Source organism: Crinia signifera, chromosome 5 (assembly GCF_055691185.1).
Source record: "Crinia signifera chromosome 5, ASM5569118v1, whole genome shotgun sequence".
Lineage (NCBI taxonomy): Eukaryota > Metazoa > Chordata > Amphibia > Anura > Myobatrachidae > Crinia > Crinia signifera.
Window position 1 is genome coordinate 25,343,493 of NC_139221.1, and position 19,495 is coordinate 25,362,987.

The 19,495-nt window shown below is 44.5% G+C and overlaps 1 protein-coding gene across 4 annotated transcripts in view; it reads left to right on the forward strand.

Annotated features, from left to right (window-relative positions):
- Positions 1 to 19,047, forward strand: part of ETV1 (ETS variant transcription factor 1) — a 58,513-nt gene extending 39,466 nt beyond the window's left edge. For 3 of the 4 annotated variants that reach the window (XM_083186802.1, XM_083186803.1, XM_083186804.1), the window contains 5 exons: positions 4,472 to 4,540; positions 4,818 to 4,886; positions 9,777 to 9,946; positions 13,792 to 13,893; positions 15,512 to 19,047. In XM_083186802.1, the coding sequence (XP_083042928.1) occupies positions 4,472 to 4,540; positions 4,818 to 4,886; positions 9,777 to 9,946; positions 13,792 to 13,893; positions 15,512 to 15,733 (632 nt within the window). In that variant the 3' untranslated portion in view covers positions 15,734 to 19,047. The remainder of the gene's footprint in view (positions 1 to 4,471; positions 4,541 to 4,817; positions 4,887 to 9,776; positions 9,947 to 13,791; positions 13,894 to 15,511) is intronic. The other variant, XM_083186805.1, reaches the window with a different exon arrangement.
- Positions 19,048 to 19,495: the final 448 nt, after the last annotated feature.

Here is a 19,495-nt window from a genome sequence, read left to right on the forward strand (position 1 = left end):
ATACCGGCATTGCACAGCGGGGGGCGGGGCTAAAATGACGCGACACTGTAGGCACGCCCCCCAACAGGGCAGCATCCGTGTGACCACGCCCCGAACCGCCTCTTTTCCACTCCCGGATGTGCCCCCCCCCCTGCCTACCAGAGCTGGCAGCTGAAAAGTCGGCAAGTATGTTCTTATATTGTAGCAGTGTTTTCTTTTTGCCTTTAATTTGTTGCCTTGGCCGTAACATCCGCCTCGCTAAGTCATTACATTATTCATAAACCCCATATATCCCAAACAACTCTTTTTGGACTTTATTTACTAAGACGAGAGTTCTACTGAAGATGGGATGTTACTATAGGCAACTGATCAGATTTTATCAATTATCTTCTAGAATGTGCTAAATAAATAAGTAGAAGATTTTGGTTGGTTACTAAGGGCAACATCCGATTTTCAATAGAACTCCCATCTTAGTAACCAAACTCCTTTTTGTTTCTCTTTAGCATCAGCATATGAGCTATATTGGTTTATTGGATTGTTTTGATTCTATTTTTGCTTCTTTAATGTTTAAATGTGTTCAAAACCTATTTTTGCCTGTTCGGAGCGTCCAACTGTCCATCATCCGTCGTGTGTGTGTGTGTTTCGCACAAGCTGTTGAATAGATCGAACAATAAAACCAATTCACCGTAATCTATTTTTATTTTCAATCTGATACGAATGTGGGATGAAGACAGATAGCCCGTTGGAATTACTGTACATTTACTGCGCTTTAGTCATGTCTTAATCACGGAGAAAGATACAATTAGTCTCCAGCGTCGACTAATTGTTTGCTTTGAAGTAACCCTGTTTAACCGGTGCAAACAGTTCTGTGCTTTGCATCCAGATTCCGTACGGTTTGTAACTGTAAATGGTAAATTTCATTGATGTGCCTTGTTATTAGATAAGGTAAAAATGGAAGCAGCGGGCAATTTAATTAGCTACTATTTTTTTTCTGATTTAAGTCATTAGTTTGATGAACTTCAGAGCAATGCTTATGGCTCCTAATTAACCATGTTAGTCATTTGATTGAATAATCACTTTGGAAATGTTTCTGCAATTTGATTAGGGCCTGACCCACTCACATCGTCATAAATTAACAGTTAAGACCTTTTTTGAGCAGCAGAGGAGGGATCCCGAGTAATCTGTGGGAAATCGGTGTCCTCTCGCTGGGGTTCTGCAACCTTCTTGCAACTCCCGATAGTCTGCAGCCTTGAAAATGCAATTCTTGTCCGAATGACAGGACAATATTTACCTTTGGCAAACCTAGTAATCTTCTCTAAGAACATGATATCCGATGCCCATGTCAAAATGTGTGCCCAGCAAGCGTTTTAAGAAGGCTGATGAGTAACACCAGCTTAGTTGTATCTATCCCTTTCGGAAGTGAAGACGCTGTGCTCATTCTTCTCGTCTTCTCTTCTGTTTTTTTTTTTTCAACTACAAAATAGAGTCCTAGAAAGCAAATTGGGAAATCCGGCCTTCATTCTTTTCAATTGTGCTTCCATTTTTAGGTGTAGGTTTATCCTAATTGTGACTTTGAGGCTTGTCTAGATCTTCTGGGAAATTGACGAATTCGGTCCAGGGGACTGATGTTGCGGGTCTGCGCTTGTATAACAGGGAGAATACACATGTGCAGATCCACTGTGCGAAGGCCTTTGAGGAGAATCACTCTAGTCAAGGTGCTCGCACAGAGCGTGGTGGGTAGGGGGCATGCCGGGTGCCGAGGCGTGCACACAAAGAAACCGGTGGGCGCGCCCAGAAAAACTACCAAGTATACCGCACCCAGTTTGCAGAGTGTTGCGCTATTTGTGGGTCTAGGCGCCAAATTTAAATTTCAGTCTTTCAGCAGATGAAGAGGTCATACAATAGACACACTGACTAAGCAGCCACAGCAGAAGTGATCGCTTCCAGACCACCAATAGTCTGGTCAGTGTAGCCTTCTATTCAGCGCCATTTTGAAAACCTTTATATAATTGATTTGTGATGAGTCGGACTCAGGCATTCATGAAAACCTCACCTCCCAGGATGGCTGAATATAGATTGAGAATACATCTCTGCTGCTATGGCGATGGAAACTATTCAGGCCTCAGAGAGAAGGCCAGTTGCCATTTTGAATATTTAAAACTCTCAGGTCGCCCATATTCAACTGAAGCAGCAATTTTTCATGGCAAACCTAATTATTTTATTTGTGATGCCCAGTGGGCACAAAACAACAGATTCCACTGTCAGCGGTGGTTGCACCTTAATGGTAGCGCGTCCACCGTATATAATTTACACAGCACTCCTGTTATCTGTAGGACTTTGCTTTGGACAAACACAAATTATTTAACACTTTACTTCTATGTACTATGCCTTGTAAAGAGATAACGTGGAGAGAGATAAAATACCAACCACGAGCTCCTAACTCATTTTTCAAACACAGCTTATAACATGGCAGTTAGGAGCCGATTGGCTGGTGCCATATCTCCATCTGCTTTATCTCTCTCTCCGCGGTTTAGTATATAGACCCTGAAGTAAAGTATTTATCTCTTCATCCATCCTCATTTTATCCATATGCACTAACTACTAGAGGAGGATTTTTTTTCTGCGGATCTCAACTCCAGTCCTTAAGTACCACCAGGTCATGTTTTGTGGATTTCTTTAATCCTTCACAAGCGAGTTAATCTAGTTTGCCGAGTTAGTAATTGTCCCACCAGCCAGTAATCCTCAAAACATGATCAATTGCGAAAATGTAAAGGTTGAAGTCGAGGGCCCCTGAGCTATATAGAAAGCATTAGGGTGACTGCTAGGACTATAAATAAGCCATGTTTCTAAAATAAGAAACCTCTTATTAACTCTTATGTGGGGTACACACCAGGATGACCCACTCATGTGGATCGTCAGCGTTTCTTCCGACCCGCTCACGATGACACGGGGGCACGACCCGCTCACGATGTGCACCGTGAGCGGTACCGATCCGATGGCAACCCGCACCCGGGAGTATGGTCGTTTCCAGATCCTACCTGCAGCAGGTAGGATCTGAAGAACGCCCGACCCGCGGGACTGCGCATCGGATCGGTATCGGTCCACACCAGGACAGAAAAGGGCCCAATCGCCACACAATCTACATCCAATCGGTCGGAATTGGATCTAGATTGATGGGATCGGACCCTTGTCGTCCTGTTGTGTACCCAGCATAATTCATTCATTTTGATTGGTGCCTTTCACATAAATCAGCTTCTTCTTGTTTGATTGAACCCTTCAAGTGCCAATGTTGAGAGAGATCCTCAAAATGAAAACAAGAAATGTGTTCCTCCATCAGTGCGCTGAGCAGCCTTACTAGTGATGTATGAAGGGTATTCCCTTTAACCCTTTACAAAATAATGGTGCACAACAAGAATGTATACATAACTTAGTTCAGGCGCTGGTTAGTTCAAGATCATTCACTCCTCCCATCAATGGTTATTAGGGCGGTATCATGTGAATAAAAACTTAATATAGTGAAGTACAGTCAAATAACACTTTAATACATAAAATCACTGGTAAACCACAATTCGATTTCCAGTGAAAACAGGTATATTACACAGGTATATCCTACAGGGCATTCCCTGCAATACATAGATAAAATTTCCAAAGTGTGCATAAGACCTTTTTCAAGGTCCAAATGTTTAGACCTTGAAAAAGACTCATATTGAAGTCGAAACGCGTTGGTCATCATCGTGAGCGGACAGACGGATCGAGAGTGACGGTGCCAGAGGGTGGAAGCTGACTGGGAGAGAGTTGCCCCGGGACAATTTCTGCGTTTGCGCTTGTTAATACTAAAAAAAACAGTCGCTGTGAGCGGCGCTGGAATTTTTAGCGGATGTTTGTAAGGATCGCCCACCGCAACGTTGGCACTGAAAGGGTTAATCTATAGAAATCGATCCACAAATGTTGTTGTAGTGTGGGTGTAATATACATCTGAGTATACAAGTGTGTGTTTTTAGGTTTTTGCTAGCTATAAATAAAAAATTTTTTATAGAGCGATCGAAAAAAAAAAATGTATAATTTTTTTTTTTTTCTTGAGGGAGATGAGTCTGATGATCATTTGAAGAGTGCACGGAGTTGAGAAATGCAATTAATCAGAAAATATTAGTTCAGGCAAATGTGAATCAGATTTGCACAGAAATCTTTGTGCTATTTTAAGTAAAGTGTGATTGCCAAAGGAGCTGACCTTTAGCAAGGTTGATTATGCTGAAAGTTTGAGTTCAAGTGACTGCGTTAGATAAAATCAATGTTCTCCGTATCGGAGCCTCATCCCGCAGTGCCATGTGCGTGTGTCTGGGGGAATGTTGGGCCACGTGTTGACAGGTTCCCTCTCGCTGCAGCTCGTGTCCCTTTCTGTTACATTTCTGTCGTCAGCCTGTCTCATTGATAACCTGCGCGCTCTCCGCTCCAGACACTCCTCTGATTAGCATTGTCTTTGTTTCCCTTGCAGAAGTGCCTAGCTGCCATTCCATTTACATGAGGCAAGAAGCTTTCCTGGCCCACCCCAATGGCGCAGAAGGTATGCCCCCTACACCTGTCTCACTACAGTGCATCACTCAGGGCTAGATGTATGAAGCAGTGAAACGGGAGAAGTGAGCCAGAGGAGAAGTGGTCCATGGTAACCAATCAGCTCCTCTGTATAATTTTATATTAGGCAAATTACAGATGTTACTTCAGTGCTGATTGGTTGGCATGGACCACTTCTCCTCTGGCTCACTTCTCCTCCCTTATCACTGCTTCATACATCTACCCCTCATCCTCGGCCTAGCGCTTATGCTCTTCTGTTTCCTTTGCAGGTTGCATGTTTGAGAAAGGTCCCCGGCAGTTCTTTGATGACACTTGTGTGGTCCCTGAGAAATTCGATGGTATGTGCTTTCATATCTATACTAGTTACCAGCCCGTCAAAATGAGGGAACAACACAGTAATAAGCGCCAGTGGGTGTGCTCGCCCGAATGGTGCACACCAGGCACCACCTAGTGGCCAGCGGCATGCAAAACACTTGAATTCCCCCTATAAAGATGAGGCCGCAATACCCTTTTTTGTCTGTTTACCTAATGGGCAACTTCCTGTCGTTTCTTGGCCAGACAAGGATTGTCCCATGGATGATCATGTAACTGATGTCTGTCTAGGCTTTAATATCCATTTAAAAATTCAATTGTTCAGGATTATAAGATTTGCTGAATTTTAATCAACCTAATTTAACTACGAGAGATTTCATTCTGAAGGTTCACTGTTTCGTAGAGTGCAGCAACAATGTTGCAAGACATTTACATTCGCTGCGGCTGCACAGAGTCCTATTTGTAGTAAATGTAATTTGAAGCTACACCAGAGCAGTATAATCGTAGTCTCGGGGCTGTCCCCGTCACCCTGGGATACCAGAGGTTCCTCCCAGTGCACTGAGATTTGTCTCCTAGCCGATAACGATAACCCCGGGCTGTGTGACCCTCTGGATTAGCCGTGCGCATGTCCGGAACGTTCAGTACAACTACTCCTGGTTGTGGTTCTTATGTGTCTCTCCGCTTGCACTTTACAGGCGTTTGGAAGTGGCAGAACCTCGATGTTGTGATGCTTAAGTTTTAATGCGGAAAGGGTTTAAGTCTATTTGACTTTTATTTCCGTCGGTGTCTGCCGAAGAGGGGGCGGGCGCTGACGTCATGTGAATTTGGATCCCTACAAGCCTTGGGCTATATCAAACTTTGGAAAGAGCTGAAGTAGAGAGAGAGATAAAGTACCAACCAATTAGTGTCTAACTGCGATTTTACAAGCTGTTTGTTAAAATATGACAGGAACTGATTGGATGGTAGTTTACCGCTCTCCAAGGTGTAATACATGTTCCCCCTGAGAGAGAGAGAGAGAGAGATAAAGCGGTGACGTCTACTCCTTTCTATTTGTACTTTTGCTGAGTAACCAATGACAATAGCAAGTATAACTGTATACAGAGGTCACCTATAGACTGCCCAGTGCATAAACATTGGCATATTGCTGGCCTTATTATTGTCTCCTTCTGTAACGACTGGTGGAGATGTGCTGGGCTACTCTGCTGGGGGTGTGGGGGAGGGAGAGTGATAAAGTAGGTTGCCCAACGCAGTCCATCAGCTTCAGCCGCTACTGCACCTAAATACATTTATTCCACTTGCACATGTGTTTGGCAGCCATACATTGCAGCATCCAATGGGCAGAGAAATCTCTTCATCCTTTTCCTTTCTGTCCTTTGAATCCTTCTCTGACATCCTGATGTCCTTCCGTTTTTTTGCCCAGTCAAGGTGATGGCTGAATATAATTCATAGGTGAAGGGGTCAGTGGCGTGTTTGATTTCTGGGAAGAGGTGTGACTCATTGGCTATTTCCACCCGCGAGGGGAAGCTGTGAAGGACACTCTATTACGTTAGGTGACAGATACCAATTCTGCTTTTGCTTGTGTTTGATATTTTGTCACAGTGTTGAGGGGGGGGGGGGGCACAGCACAGTGCCTGAGGGGGAGGCCGACAGCACAGTGCTTGGGGGGGGAGGCCGACAGCACAGTGCTTGGGGGGGGAGGCCGACAGCACAGTGCTTGGGGGGGGGGGGGAGGCCGACAGCACAGTGCTTGGGGGGGAGGCCGACAGCACAGCGCCTGTGGGGGAGGCCGACAGCAGTGTGGTTGAAGATGGGCCGGCTGTTGCACTTTGCCTAGAAGGAGGCCAGCCTAAAGCCTAAAATCATGTATTGTCAGGGAGAGCACCTCAGTGCATCCAGCAAGAACAACACTGTTCTTTCCTGCCAGACAATGAAGTAGCAGTCATCCACATTAAGCAGGTGGGGGTGGGAACTTCCAAAGAGGACGGAACCCTCCGACCAGAAAACATTGTTATAAACTAACAACTCAGCCCCAAAGCTCAACGCCTTCACTGTAATAGGACTACACTAACCAGACCTTTTAAAAGGGGGCCCTCTTTACATTTTTAATACGACCTCTTATATGTATTCTGACTTTCTGCAATTTCTATCTGTATATCTTCTGTATGTATGGGTTAATACGCTTTGTACAGTAAATGCATATAAATGTTATAATAATATTGTATTCAAGGTGCAGATACAGATCAGAGAAATGCATCAGAATCTAAAGTACTGACATACTCAACAATATTCCAGGGTTGCCGACTTTGAAAAAATCCTCTCCGGGAGAAGCCTGGAGAGGAATCTTGCATTACGCGTTTTGGGGGTGGGGCTTAACTATGACGTCATTAAGCCCCGCCCCCACTGCAACAAATAGCCGCGATATCAGTTATCCATGGAGGGGGCGGGGCTAAAACGTCACGATTGTGCCATTTTAGCTCCGCCCCCTCCCCTGAGACCCGCGGATTGCGGCATATAAATGCCGCGATCGGGGGGCTCAGTGGGGGTCCCCCTAATTCCGGGAGGGTTGCCCACCCTTCCGGGGGCCGGGAGGAAGGACCCGATTTTCGGGAGACTCCCGCAAATTCCGGGAGGGTCGGTAACCCTGCAATATTCTATAGAGGCACTTATACATTAACAACACATGTATTATTTGAATATTAACAACACTTTCAGGCTATAGCTGAACTGATACAGTGAACGCTAGCTGTAGTCTCCCTGTAAATGGTCTGTGTGAATTGTATGATACTTTGCTATATAACTAGATTACTTGCATAATGGCACTTGGCATAAAGTTCTAGAACTAACTGTAGGTTCAGTGATGACTCACGCTGCCCGTAGCAACAGCTTAAACGGTTTTCCCTTCCTAAGTGGGGGATTGTGCACAAAATATGCTTTTTACTGAAGTAGAATTGTAACAAGACCGAGTTCACATCCAAACTATCCTGATTTTGTTGGGTTGGTCCCATTTTTCAGACATTGTCTAGTACGTCCAGTGGTTTGTGGTGTGACGGTGGCTGGGGGAGGGTTGGTGCATGCAAGCAGCATCTATTCTTGGGCAGTATAGAAGATGTAATTTTTAGCATGAATGCCTCAAAGCACTGAGGTCATGGGTTTGATTCCCACCACGGCCCTAACTATGTGGAGTTTGTATACTCTCCCCGTGCTTGCGTGGGTTTCCTCCGGGCACTCCAGTTTCCTCCCACAATCCAAATATATACTGGTAGGTTAATTGGTACTTAAAAGTATTATGTGTAACTACTCCCACCACCACAGATGTTTTAAACACACTGTGGTGTCCCCATTTCACTTTATGCCACACAGATATCCCCCTGTCACATTGCTCACCACACTAGTGGTGCAGCTATGTGTGGGGCTCCTGGGCGATTGCCCCGTATAACCTGTTGTTAACCCAGCCCTGGGTCCTACTAATGGAAATCCTGCTATGTGATGTTGGTTCTACCTCCAGAAATCCTGCTGTGCTGTAACTTAGTAATGCAAGTCCCACCTCTGGAAATCCTGATGTGTTGATGCTATGTCCCATTTGTACATTTCTTTGATGCCTGAGAAACACAGCCAGGGTGGAGTGGGCACAGCTAGGCAGTGAGATACATATTCCAGTCAAGGCGAGGTTAGACATAAGGTGTAATGTGGAGTATTTGCATAGAGTAGTTTTAGGGACTTTTCCCCACATTTCTAAAATAATCTTTGGGGTAAATTTACTAAAGCTACTTAAAATGAAAAATACCCATAGCAACCAATCAAATTCTGTCATTTTCTAGGATGCAATAGATAAATCATAGAGCTAATCTGATTGGTTTCTACGGGCAACATCACCTCTATTCATTTTTAGAAGCTTAAGTAAATTGTACCACTTAGTGCCGTAGTTATTAAACTGTGCACCGTGGCAGGGTACTTGCAGGGGTGCTTAGCATGTGACATATAAATTATATATATTTTGTTAATTTGGATTAATTAGAGATTCATGGGAATGGATTGTGTAGTTTGTCTACACTGTAAGAATAATTGTTCTCTGCACCTTATCATAATTCCGGGTTCTCTGCAATGTGTCAAACTTTTTAGGTTATTTGCACCTTGTCATACGTTTGGGTTCTCTGCACCTTGTCATACCTTTTGGGTTCTCTGCACCTTGTCATACCTTTTGGGTTCTCTGCACCTTGTCATACCTTTTGGGTTCTCTGCACCTTGTCATACCTTTTGGGTTCTCTGCACCTTGTCATACCTTTTGGGTTCTCTGCACCTTGTCATACCTTTGGGTTCTCTGCACCTTGTCATACCTTTTGGGTTCTCTGCACCTTGTCATACCTTTGGGTTCTCTGCACCTTGTCATACCTTTTGGGTTCTCTGCACCCTTTCAGTCTGTTGGGTTCTCTGCACCTTGTCATACCTTTGGGTTCTCTGCACCTTGTCATACCTTTTGGGTTCTCTGCACCTTGTCATACCTTTTGGGTTCTCTGCACCTTGTCATACCTTTTGGGTTCTCTGCACCTTGTCATACCTTTTGGGTTCTCTGCACCTTGTCATACCTTTTGGGTTCTCTGCACCTTGTCATACCTTTTGGGTTCTCTGCACCTTGTCATACCTTTTGGGTTCTCTGCACCTTGTCATACCTTTTGGGTTCTCTGCACCTTGTCATACCCTTGGGTTCTCTGCACCCTTTCAGTCTGTTGGGTTCTCTGCACCTTGTCAGCCTTTCGGGGTTGCCGCACCATCATCATTTTGAGAGTTAGACCATTAAATCTCCAGAAGACCGGCAACAAAATGACACTTTTTTGACCCATGTATTTAACCTATGAACTGTATTATTACTGCTGTACAGATATGTAAATGAATTTGACATCTGGACTTTATTTTTGCAGGTGACATTAAACAGGAGCCGGGGTTGTACCGCGAAGGGCCGACCTATCAGAGGAGAGGGTCACTTCAGCTGTGGCAGTTCCTGGTGGCACTCCTCGACGACCCCGGAAATTCCCACTTTATTGCTTGGACAGGCAGGGGCATGGAATTTAAACTCATTGAGCCAGAGGAGGTGTGTTCATTGCGTCATTGTAGTGTATCTTTGTCACATATGTATTGTTATTGGTACAGGTCTGTGCAGTTGTTTTAGAGTTTGCCATCGATTTCTTCAAGTATCATTTACAGGGTAGGAATGTTACCGTCCCCATACATGGTGTCCATGAAATGGTTCCTACATAGTGCACCTATGTAGGAACCATTTATTATTGGCTAATATAGGTATGGAGAACCATTGTGCTGTAGTAGGTCTTAAATAAAATTATTTCCAACAAAGGTTTGGGATATTGATAGAAGGCTGCCCCCTGCTGGTTTGTTACCATTGTTCTTATATGAATATCTTACCTACTGTATTAGCTATGGACAAACTGACACGCTCACTCAAAATGCAAATTCTTACTGTAAACTGCCGCAATCTATATAAAGTGCTGCCCAAATATCTGTATGAGAAGAAGTTGCTCATTTCTTTTTACCGTTACTTTTGCAAAGCTTTTCCAAAATGTACCTTCTTTTTTTTTTTTTAGTATATGTTTTCTTTGGGTGTAAACAATTATTTTATTAATGGTTTTAATTTCCCAACTATAACGTGCTTTGGTATTGTTTATAAAGTAGCATTTAATGACTTTCGGTCTGATTCAGATGCGCACGCTAAGCTGAATATACTCGGAGCCTAGGGTGTAGATTTACGCCACCGCAGCGAACACCCCCCCCCCCCCGAATCCCCTTTCTACGCTTTGAACGGTTGTGTGCACGTAAAGGAAAGCTCTGTTCGCAGCTGAAAGTAAGCCAGGACTTACTTTTCTGCAGCACGAATCGGGGGCGGGCTTTGATCATTACCTCATGCAGGCAGGGGCACTCCTGCGTTTGGTAGGGTCCGTCCACTGTTTGTTTTTTGTGGGAACACCCATGAAACGGAACACCCCCTGTCAATCCTGCAGCGAGCGCCCCAGCTAATGAAAATAACGCTGCAGGGGCTGTACATGCGCATTAGCGCCTATGCATGTGCGCAGTCCCCGCCACTGAGAACGGGGACTAATTCGGTGCGGACAGGTTTGAATCAGCGCCTATATACGGGTATTTTCTGCACTTTGCTGTACATTTTAAACCAAATTTAGTTTAACTAATTGATGGACTATAATCCACTGAGTGCGTCAGTGAAAAACAATGACTAATAAGTCTTTGCATCAAGGTTGTGCACAAGGTCTTGTCGTTATGTAAATTCTATTTATAAGCACGGAGTATATGGAAAGTGATAGCATAGGTTGGCATTGCAGACTTGGAGCGTCTTCAAGGCCGTCCTGGTTGTGAAATGCATCTGTACTAAATTTACTGCCGGTCTTGTTGCTTGTTAGTTGATCGTATTTACAAAGCACAAACCTGTTTCAACTTATTTATTCGTCATGATTTCCCCTTGAATCACCTTTTGGGGTCGACGTAGCCACTGTCGGCCTAAGTACTTTTGATCCTATAATCCATACCCCTTAAGATGTATAGGGCCTGATTCTGGTGTATTTACAGTGCGGGGGGGGGGGATGTTTGTACAGGGCTGCTCGCCTTTGGCGACTTGCAAAGTCACAGAGTCATCGGTGTGGGGGGATGGAGGTGGGCAGGGGGGCATTTGCATGGGGACGCCCAGCTTTCCCTGAGCATACCCACAAAAACGTTGGGTGCACCCAGGAAAACTCTGGACGTCCCCATGCGAATGCAGGCGGGTCCATGGCTTTCGGGGGCAGGCTGACGTCACAGGACATGTGACATTCTCTGAACCGGACGCAGCAAATGTAGGTCAGTACAGACTGACTTTTATTGGCCAACAGGGGAAAGATCATTCAATGGTCGGCATAGAAGGATTTTGCCCCCGTACGCTCCCCTGCAAATGGGTATTTACACAAAATATCCATTTGCAATGTGGTGGGGATGTTCGCACGGTGGCGGGGGATCTGGTATTCGCTCACATGACGGCGGGCGGTGTTCTATGGCTAGCTATACAGCAAATTTACGGTGCTTAACGAGTCAACCAAAATCAGGCCCATAATAAGGTTAATGGGTACTTGTGTAGTTTCACGGTGCCAGCATGGCGCCGTGCTACTTCCGGGTTCTACGCTCGCCACAAACTATATTAAAAAAAGTAACTTCACTAAAATCTAAATAGCGTAGCGAGCCACCAAGCCCGCAGCGTGGGCGAGCGAAGCGAGCCCCGCAAGGGGACTCAGAAGCACGGCGCCATGCTGGCGCCGTGAAACTATACAAGTACCGGTTAATGTATAGCAAAAAGAAGGCGGCTTAAGGTGATACTGGGAGGATGAGGAGTAATGTTCTAAAGTAAAACAAGAGGCTGAAGGGGAAACCACGGACACATTAATTGGTCTATTTTTTAAGCTGTTTGTTGAAGATTGAAAACTTATACAAACAATATAAAAGCACAAGTATACACTAGGCATACGTCCGATCCGGCAGATGGAAACAACATATCGGGCATATCGTTTAGTCACATGTACCGGCAATCACATGCTCCCGTGGCTTGATTGTCATGTGGTCCTGTCGGGCGGCGATATTGGCCACGAGATGCAGGGGAATGCAGCGGTGAACGATATACAGTATATTGCTATATGTAGTTCCGTGTGTAGGGCAATGCTGATATGTTGTTATATCAATAATGGTGCAAGGAGATCCATGCATTGTTATAAAGCGGGTAAAAAAAACTCATACGCATAAAAAAGGACAAATACAAAACCCCACGCATAGAAAAAGACGAATACAAATGTGTAGATAAGAGAAAACTCATAGAAGATTCTGTGTTGAAAAACATAACTTTAAATAGCAAATATGACAAGTAAGGAACAGGGCGGGGGTTAGGAAAGGATGGAGGGGCCTATACGGCCTACTTATGTAAATTTGCGCAGAGCAAAGTATAAGGTAGTATTTAAATGAATAGAGGAAGAAATAAGTATATATTTCTAAGGAGGGTATGACAGGTACACATCCACCAATTACAGTCAGTTAATGTTCACACGAAATGCCATTTGGTGTGTTATAATCACATAATTATCTACAAATTGTTCTAAGTGAGGTTCTAATCGGTGAAAGCAGCGCTCCCGTTTAATGTGAAATTGACTATACGCACGCCTCTTCCTTTTTAATATGCTACCAGGGAACAACAAATATATGTACGTTGCTGGAAGATAATACTACAGAGACTCTATCTTCATTTTCAGGTTCGACTGCAGTTTGGCAAAACGATGCTACACTGCAATTGGTAGATTTAACATGTGCAGAGAAATTTGGAGTTGGAAGGGGAGGTGTCTAGATCAGGGTTGCCTACCCTCCCGGATTGGCCGGGAGGATCCCGAAAATAGGGTCCTCCTCCCGGGCCCCCGGATAGGTGGACAACCCTCCCGGATTCGGGGGGACCCCCACGCCACCCCCCGATTGCGGCGTCTTCCCCCTGACCTCTGCATTTAAATGCAGCAATACGCTGGTCTCAGATGAGGGGGCGGAGCTAAAATGTCCACAATTGCGTCATTTTAGCCCCGCCCCTCCACAGAGAACAGCGAATTGGGATATTTTCCATCCGGGGGGCGGATAGAAGCCTTATAAAGTTGGCAACCATGGTCTAGACTCGCCTCTAAATAAAGCTGTCCATAATTTGTGGGCTGCATGCAAAAGCAGCCAGTATTTACCCTGCATTCAACAATGTAAACGTATTTGTACCCCTTGCCTTGTATCATGCTTTGCCCAGGTGCAAAGTTCTTTATTTACGTATTTTATTGCTCTTGCTCCAAATTCTTAATTGGTTCCGTTGAATGATCTTTGCGACATGTAGTCAAATAAATAATTTGAACATTGTGTTTGTGGTCCCAGGTGGCACGGCGATGGGGTATTCAGAAGAACCGCCCGGCTATGAACTATGATAAGCTCAGTCGCTCCCTGCGTTACTATTATGAGAAGGGAATTATGCAGAAGGTAAGACATCGACATTTCAAATTAATATTCTACAATGGATTGGATGTTTTGAAACTGCATTTTGTTATGGTTGCAGACTTTTGTCTTTCCTGGTGGTCATATTGGGGGCAAAGACCAGATGAGGGGCTCACGTTCAAGGTCAGAGTAAGGGGAGACCGGGTCACTTTAGACAGGGGGCCCCCTCCCACTTATCATTACTGGCCGTAAACTCAGCACTGCCTATGATTAAAAACCCTCCCATGATGAGCCGGCTGCTGCTGCTGTCCTTCATGGGCTTGAGAAGCATATGATGAGCCACATCAAGCAGAGCTCAGCACAATCCTCTCAGCCTCTGACCTCTTGTGCAGAGTCTCATGTTTCAACTCACAGTAATGCACTGCACACATGATTGGCTAGTGGGTGGGCCTAAGTCCCGGTCGGGGAGCGGAGCCCCAGAAGTAAACAGAAGACCGGAGAGTGCTTACAGTGGGGCAGGGGTCCCGGAGAAGCCCTGAAGATAGCTGGTGAGTGTTTTCTATCCACAGATGCCCCAAATGGATACTACTGGGCAAGGGGACCGATGCTCTGTGGCAACATAGGTAAGTATTGGATGAATGGGCTCTGTGTGCAATAAAGTTTTACGCTCAGTGTGTGTGTGTGTGTGTGTGTGTGTATTTATTTAACTATTTGTACTACTGTGGGACTACAAGTCCCAGCGGCCAATTTATTGCCCCACATGCTGGGACTTGTGGTTCTCCAAGTCTCTGCATGTGGTGCAGGCTTGCCGGGACTCTGTTCCACAGCAATATACAATAGGATTCTTTCTATTTTTTTTTACACCATTTTATCAGCTCAATGCCCACCGCCCAGGAGCATCGAGGACAGCCCCGGGCTTCAACATGGGCAGGTAAGTTCTGGAGGGGGGGACCCCTTCTTTGGGGGGGGTCCCCAGGACCCCTGCCCATGTTTACCGGTCAGAGGGATGAATGCTTTGGCCGGCGGGACCCCGGCTGTGGCATTACTGGCTGGTTGGGCCCGGTGCTGGTTCTTGAAATACGGGTTACCACTAGTCATTTTGGCCCCCGTATTTTGGGGGGACAAAATGACTAGGGGACCCCCGTATTTCAAGAACCAGCTGGTTTTGTTTGTCCCTGTGATTTTGTGATACCTGGACTGGCTGGTTATGCCCAGGAGGTTTATTTTTTATTAACACAAAATCGCAAGTCTGAAAATTGCACTAAATCGCATCATATCTCACTTTTTTGCCGCAAATTCACATCTCATTACATATGCAAATTCGCTGCAAAAAATTCAGTTTTCAAAGGTGCGATTTTTAAACATGACCAAAAATCAACCAACTATTACATTTCAACCCAGCCCACATCTGAGCCAGTCCCCGGAACAAAGCAGGCAGCCGCCGGCACCTCACGTTCCACCTTCCCACCTGATTAGAAGTGGGCAGCTCTGACTGCCGCAGGCATCCCCTGCAACCCTTCCACCTCCTTACCAGCCCCCATAATCCGTCTCTGCCTGGTGCAAACGCTTTGTTTAGAAACCTTTTATAGTTGTTATTGTTACCCCTTGGAAGATGGCTGCTAGACAACTGGTGTAATTTTAATTTTTTCTTATCGTTTTTAAGGTCGCCGGCGAGAGATACGTGTACAAATTTGTGTGCGACCCAGAAGCCCTCTTCTCTATGGCATTTCCGGACAATCAGCGGCCGTTATTGAAAACAGACATGGAGCGGCACATTAATGAAGAGGACACCGTACCGCTTTCCCATTTCGACGAAAATATCCCGTACATGCCGGACGGTGGCTACTGCAATAGTCATCCATACAATGAAGGATACGTTTACTAAACGCTAAAGACACAAAACTCTGAGGATCGTTTTACTTTTCTTCGCAAGATCCAAGAAAAGCAAAATATACTTTTTTTTATATATATACATATAAATATATATATATTTAGTAGATCATAAATGGGCTTTTCCTGTTGCATATCTCCTATGGTCTGCCATGGACAGAGCACTTTATTTGCGGGACTGGGGATGAAATGTAAACCGTGTATGTAACAGGTCAAGAAAAAAGATGGATATAATATTCCTTTTATGCTTGGGAAGGGAACTAAAGCTTGCGGTACACCGTTACTAAGTCATGTCTGTTTCTTATATTCCCCCCCCCCCCTCCCCCCGTTTAAGATTTCATGATATATTAGAGCATTGTTTTTTCTACAAGCGCAGGGTACAGTTAATTTTTATTGTATAAATAGGAATTTGTTGAAATGTAGGCGTTGTCGATGTTTTTTTTTTATTTTTATCTGCTTGAGGTATTTTATATGAACCCAGAAAACTATTTCAGATTTTTTTTTTTTGTAGATTGTATTTATTTGTTGTTTATATATTGTTTTGCTGTATGGATTAGTTGCAAAGAAATTCTGGTGGCCGGGCAGCAAGTCCGGGGGCTTTTTCATGCACCACTTGAGCTATAGTAGTCACAATTTACGCAAGTGCAAAACCATCATTTATAAATAGGGCCTGATTCATATCAGATTGCTGGGCTACTTGGCGCTTTGATGGCTGTGGAGTGATCGGGACTGCTGTCAGTGTCCCTCCCATTGCAAAGGATGCACCTGTGTTTTCTGGAAGGGATGCTGAAACCGCTGGCGTGCCGCCCACAAATGGCCACCAGCTGTCAATCAGTCAATAATCACTCAGACTGCTAATTCGTAGCCCAGTGAATAGGGCTGAATTATCCCCATACTTATGGATAAAATCCCTGAACACCTGAGTCAAGACATTTTAGGCAATTGGGTAAAGGGCAGAGGAGCTGCTGGTCCAGGATATGCAGTGTAGAGATGGGTCATGAAGGGCCCACCATTGAATACAGTGTTAGGTGGCCAAGGTTACACGGTGGGGTAAAACACTAGACAGGGTGTGGCCAGCCACCGCAATGGGACTTGGCCAATCCAGTAGAGAGGTTGTGCAGAGAACAGGGCCACTTTAGAAATTAGGTTGCAGAGGTGTGTCAAGAACGCCCACTTTGACAGGAGGACTAATCTACGTGTATAGAATCTTACCAAGCACATGAGTTCATCCATGATCCTTCTCTACCAAGTTACTGTTCCATAGAGGATGGGTTGGGCCTACTGGGGGATTTCCCTTTGCACCTTAGGGCCAGTTTGACTCTGAGGATGTGTATAGTAATTTCCGTCACCTACTGTCCCAAGATCCTGAATCCCTAGTAACTGGTACGATGACTGCTGCAACCATAATTCTCCACCATATGCTGTAAAACTGCGCTACAGTGGCTCAGTCCAGATAGTTAGGCAGAACCTTCTTGAAAGCTATGTTGGTATGTGACCCCCAAAACAGAAGCTTGCCCAGAAGTGGTTGAGCCCTTGTAGACTAGCCATTTTGGTACTTGTGTAGTTTCATGGCGCCGTGAGTCTGTGTCCAGCTGTGGGGCCAACTCCATGCCAACGTGTATAGTTCGTACCCCCACTATCCACGTTGGCATGGAGTTGACTTTAGATAGCGTGGCGAGCGTAGTGAGCCACCGAGCCCGCAGCGTGGGCGAGCGCAGTGAGCCCTTCAAGGGGACACAGACACACGGCGCCATGCTGGTGACGTGAAAGTACACAAGTACCGCCATTTTTACCTAGCATGGTCATGCAACACAAAAGCCTTGAGTGAATTAGGTGTGCAAGCCCATGTCCCATGCAACAGCAAACATCTTAACTGCTAGTATACCGATAATGAAGAACTCTACCCAAATCCTAATTTAGGTAGACAACTAAAACCACATCTCGAGATCTTCAGGTAGCACTTGCTAAGGAAACATTTGTGGTTCTCCCGATCAACCAAGTCTTCAACCTTCAGAGTATACTTCATATTTTTGTTTCCATAAAGCATGTTGCGGCATCTCTCGGACATGAATTGCCCAGTGTGCGCTATGGAAGCCCGGCTCCTCTGACTTGTTTTTAATCATGCCTCTGAGTGGTCTACCTCAAACCTCTTGTGGACCATTGAACGGATCAGTGTTCCTAGTGGATCGGGAGAACATGGTGACCCAAAACTCAGTGCAAAACTTTTTTTCCAAGCTTTGGGCGGAGTTAAATAAAACAAATTTACATATGCATTTTTTGAATGTTATAATATACATTTTTAAATTGTTTTTTTTGTGGCTAAAAAAATATAAAAAAAATGTACAAGGATTAATGATGGTAGCTTTCAAAATGAGTAAATACAGTATAAATAAGTTATTTAATCAATAGGAATTAACTGTACTCGGTCATAGAATGTTATGCTGTTTTATCTACAGCACGAGACGTTTGGGAAGGAGAAATAAAATCCAATACACTAAATAGATACTTTTAGTCATTTTAGACACGTTACCCATTAATATGCATTTATGCCTTTTACTGCTGTGTTATGTTCATAACATGTATAAATGCTAGAAAAAATGCTTCTGCTGCTGTATATTTTCCCTACTACTCTCTTGGATGCTAGATTTATTATAAGGTCATTATACGCACTGCTGTAACTACAGGTAGCATTTCAGGACAAAGTAGATGACTCAAATCATTTATTGCTTTGGACATAGCTTAATGCACTGCTATCAACCGCTACGCATCAACAAACGACTGGTTGCTGTGGGAAGCTCAGCGGGATCTTTTATAACACGAAATACAAAGTTGTCTATTAGCGAACTGTTAGGACGCGAGTTGGAAGCTGAAAATGTATATCGACTGGATCTGCTACCACCCGCTTTGGATGTAAATGAAAAGCGAATGTGATCGGGAGAATTTAAAAATTTTAAGATTACATTTTTGTTTGATTTTTTTTTTTTTTCCAGAAAAGACCTGTACAGAAAGACTATGTATTGAAAATGTATGGGAATTAAATGGGTTCTGTGTTTTTTTTTTTTCCCCCAAACAAGATTGAAGTTCACTTATAAATGGAAATACGGATGCACTCTTTTTTTTATTTTTTTTGTCAAAAATATCTCCATTGGCGCTGTGATACGGAAAGGTACAAACCGCGCAAAGGCTAATTCTGATGAATGTATTTGCGCTAATGGGATTTTTAACCTGCCGATTGACCAAACTTTATGCAGGATTTGTTCAAAATTTACTAAACACTTTGTCATTCAATTAAAAAAAAATTGTATACAACCTCTCCGTGTATTTCTAAGTGATTTGTAAGCTGTTGCGTTTATCGATGCATGTACTGTAACTGAATTTCACTCATGGTTTATTGCATACTTGCAGACTTTATATGTCTCCTCTGCTCTGTGGCATTTCCGTGGACGAGGCCGGAGCTTGATATAATCAAACCCCACCCCCATTTCACTTAATGCAGTGATTCGGGGCAGGGAGGGGCTAAAATGACATGATTTTAATTTCAGCCTCGTCCCCTCCCAGAAGATAGGGCTGCGGGGAAGGGGGGGTACTGATAAATGTGGGAGGCTTGCCTGCCCTTCCGGGGGGCCGGTAGCGTCCATTTTGGTATGGTTTACTGCCTACAAAGATATTGTAATACATGGTATTCTTAGAAAATTGACACCCTCAGGTGTTTCCCACTCAGTCACCCCCCCCCCCTGACCTGCCCACCCACGTTTTC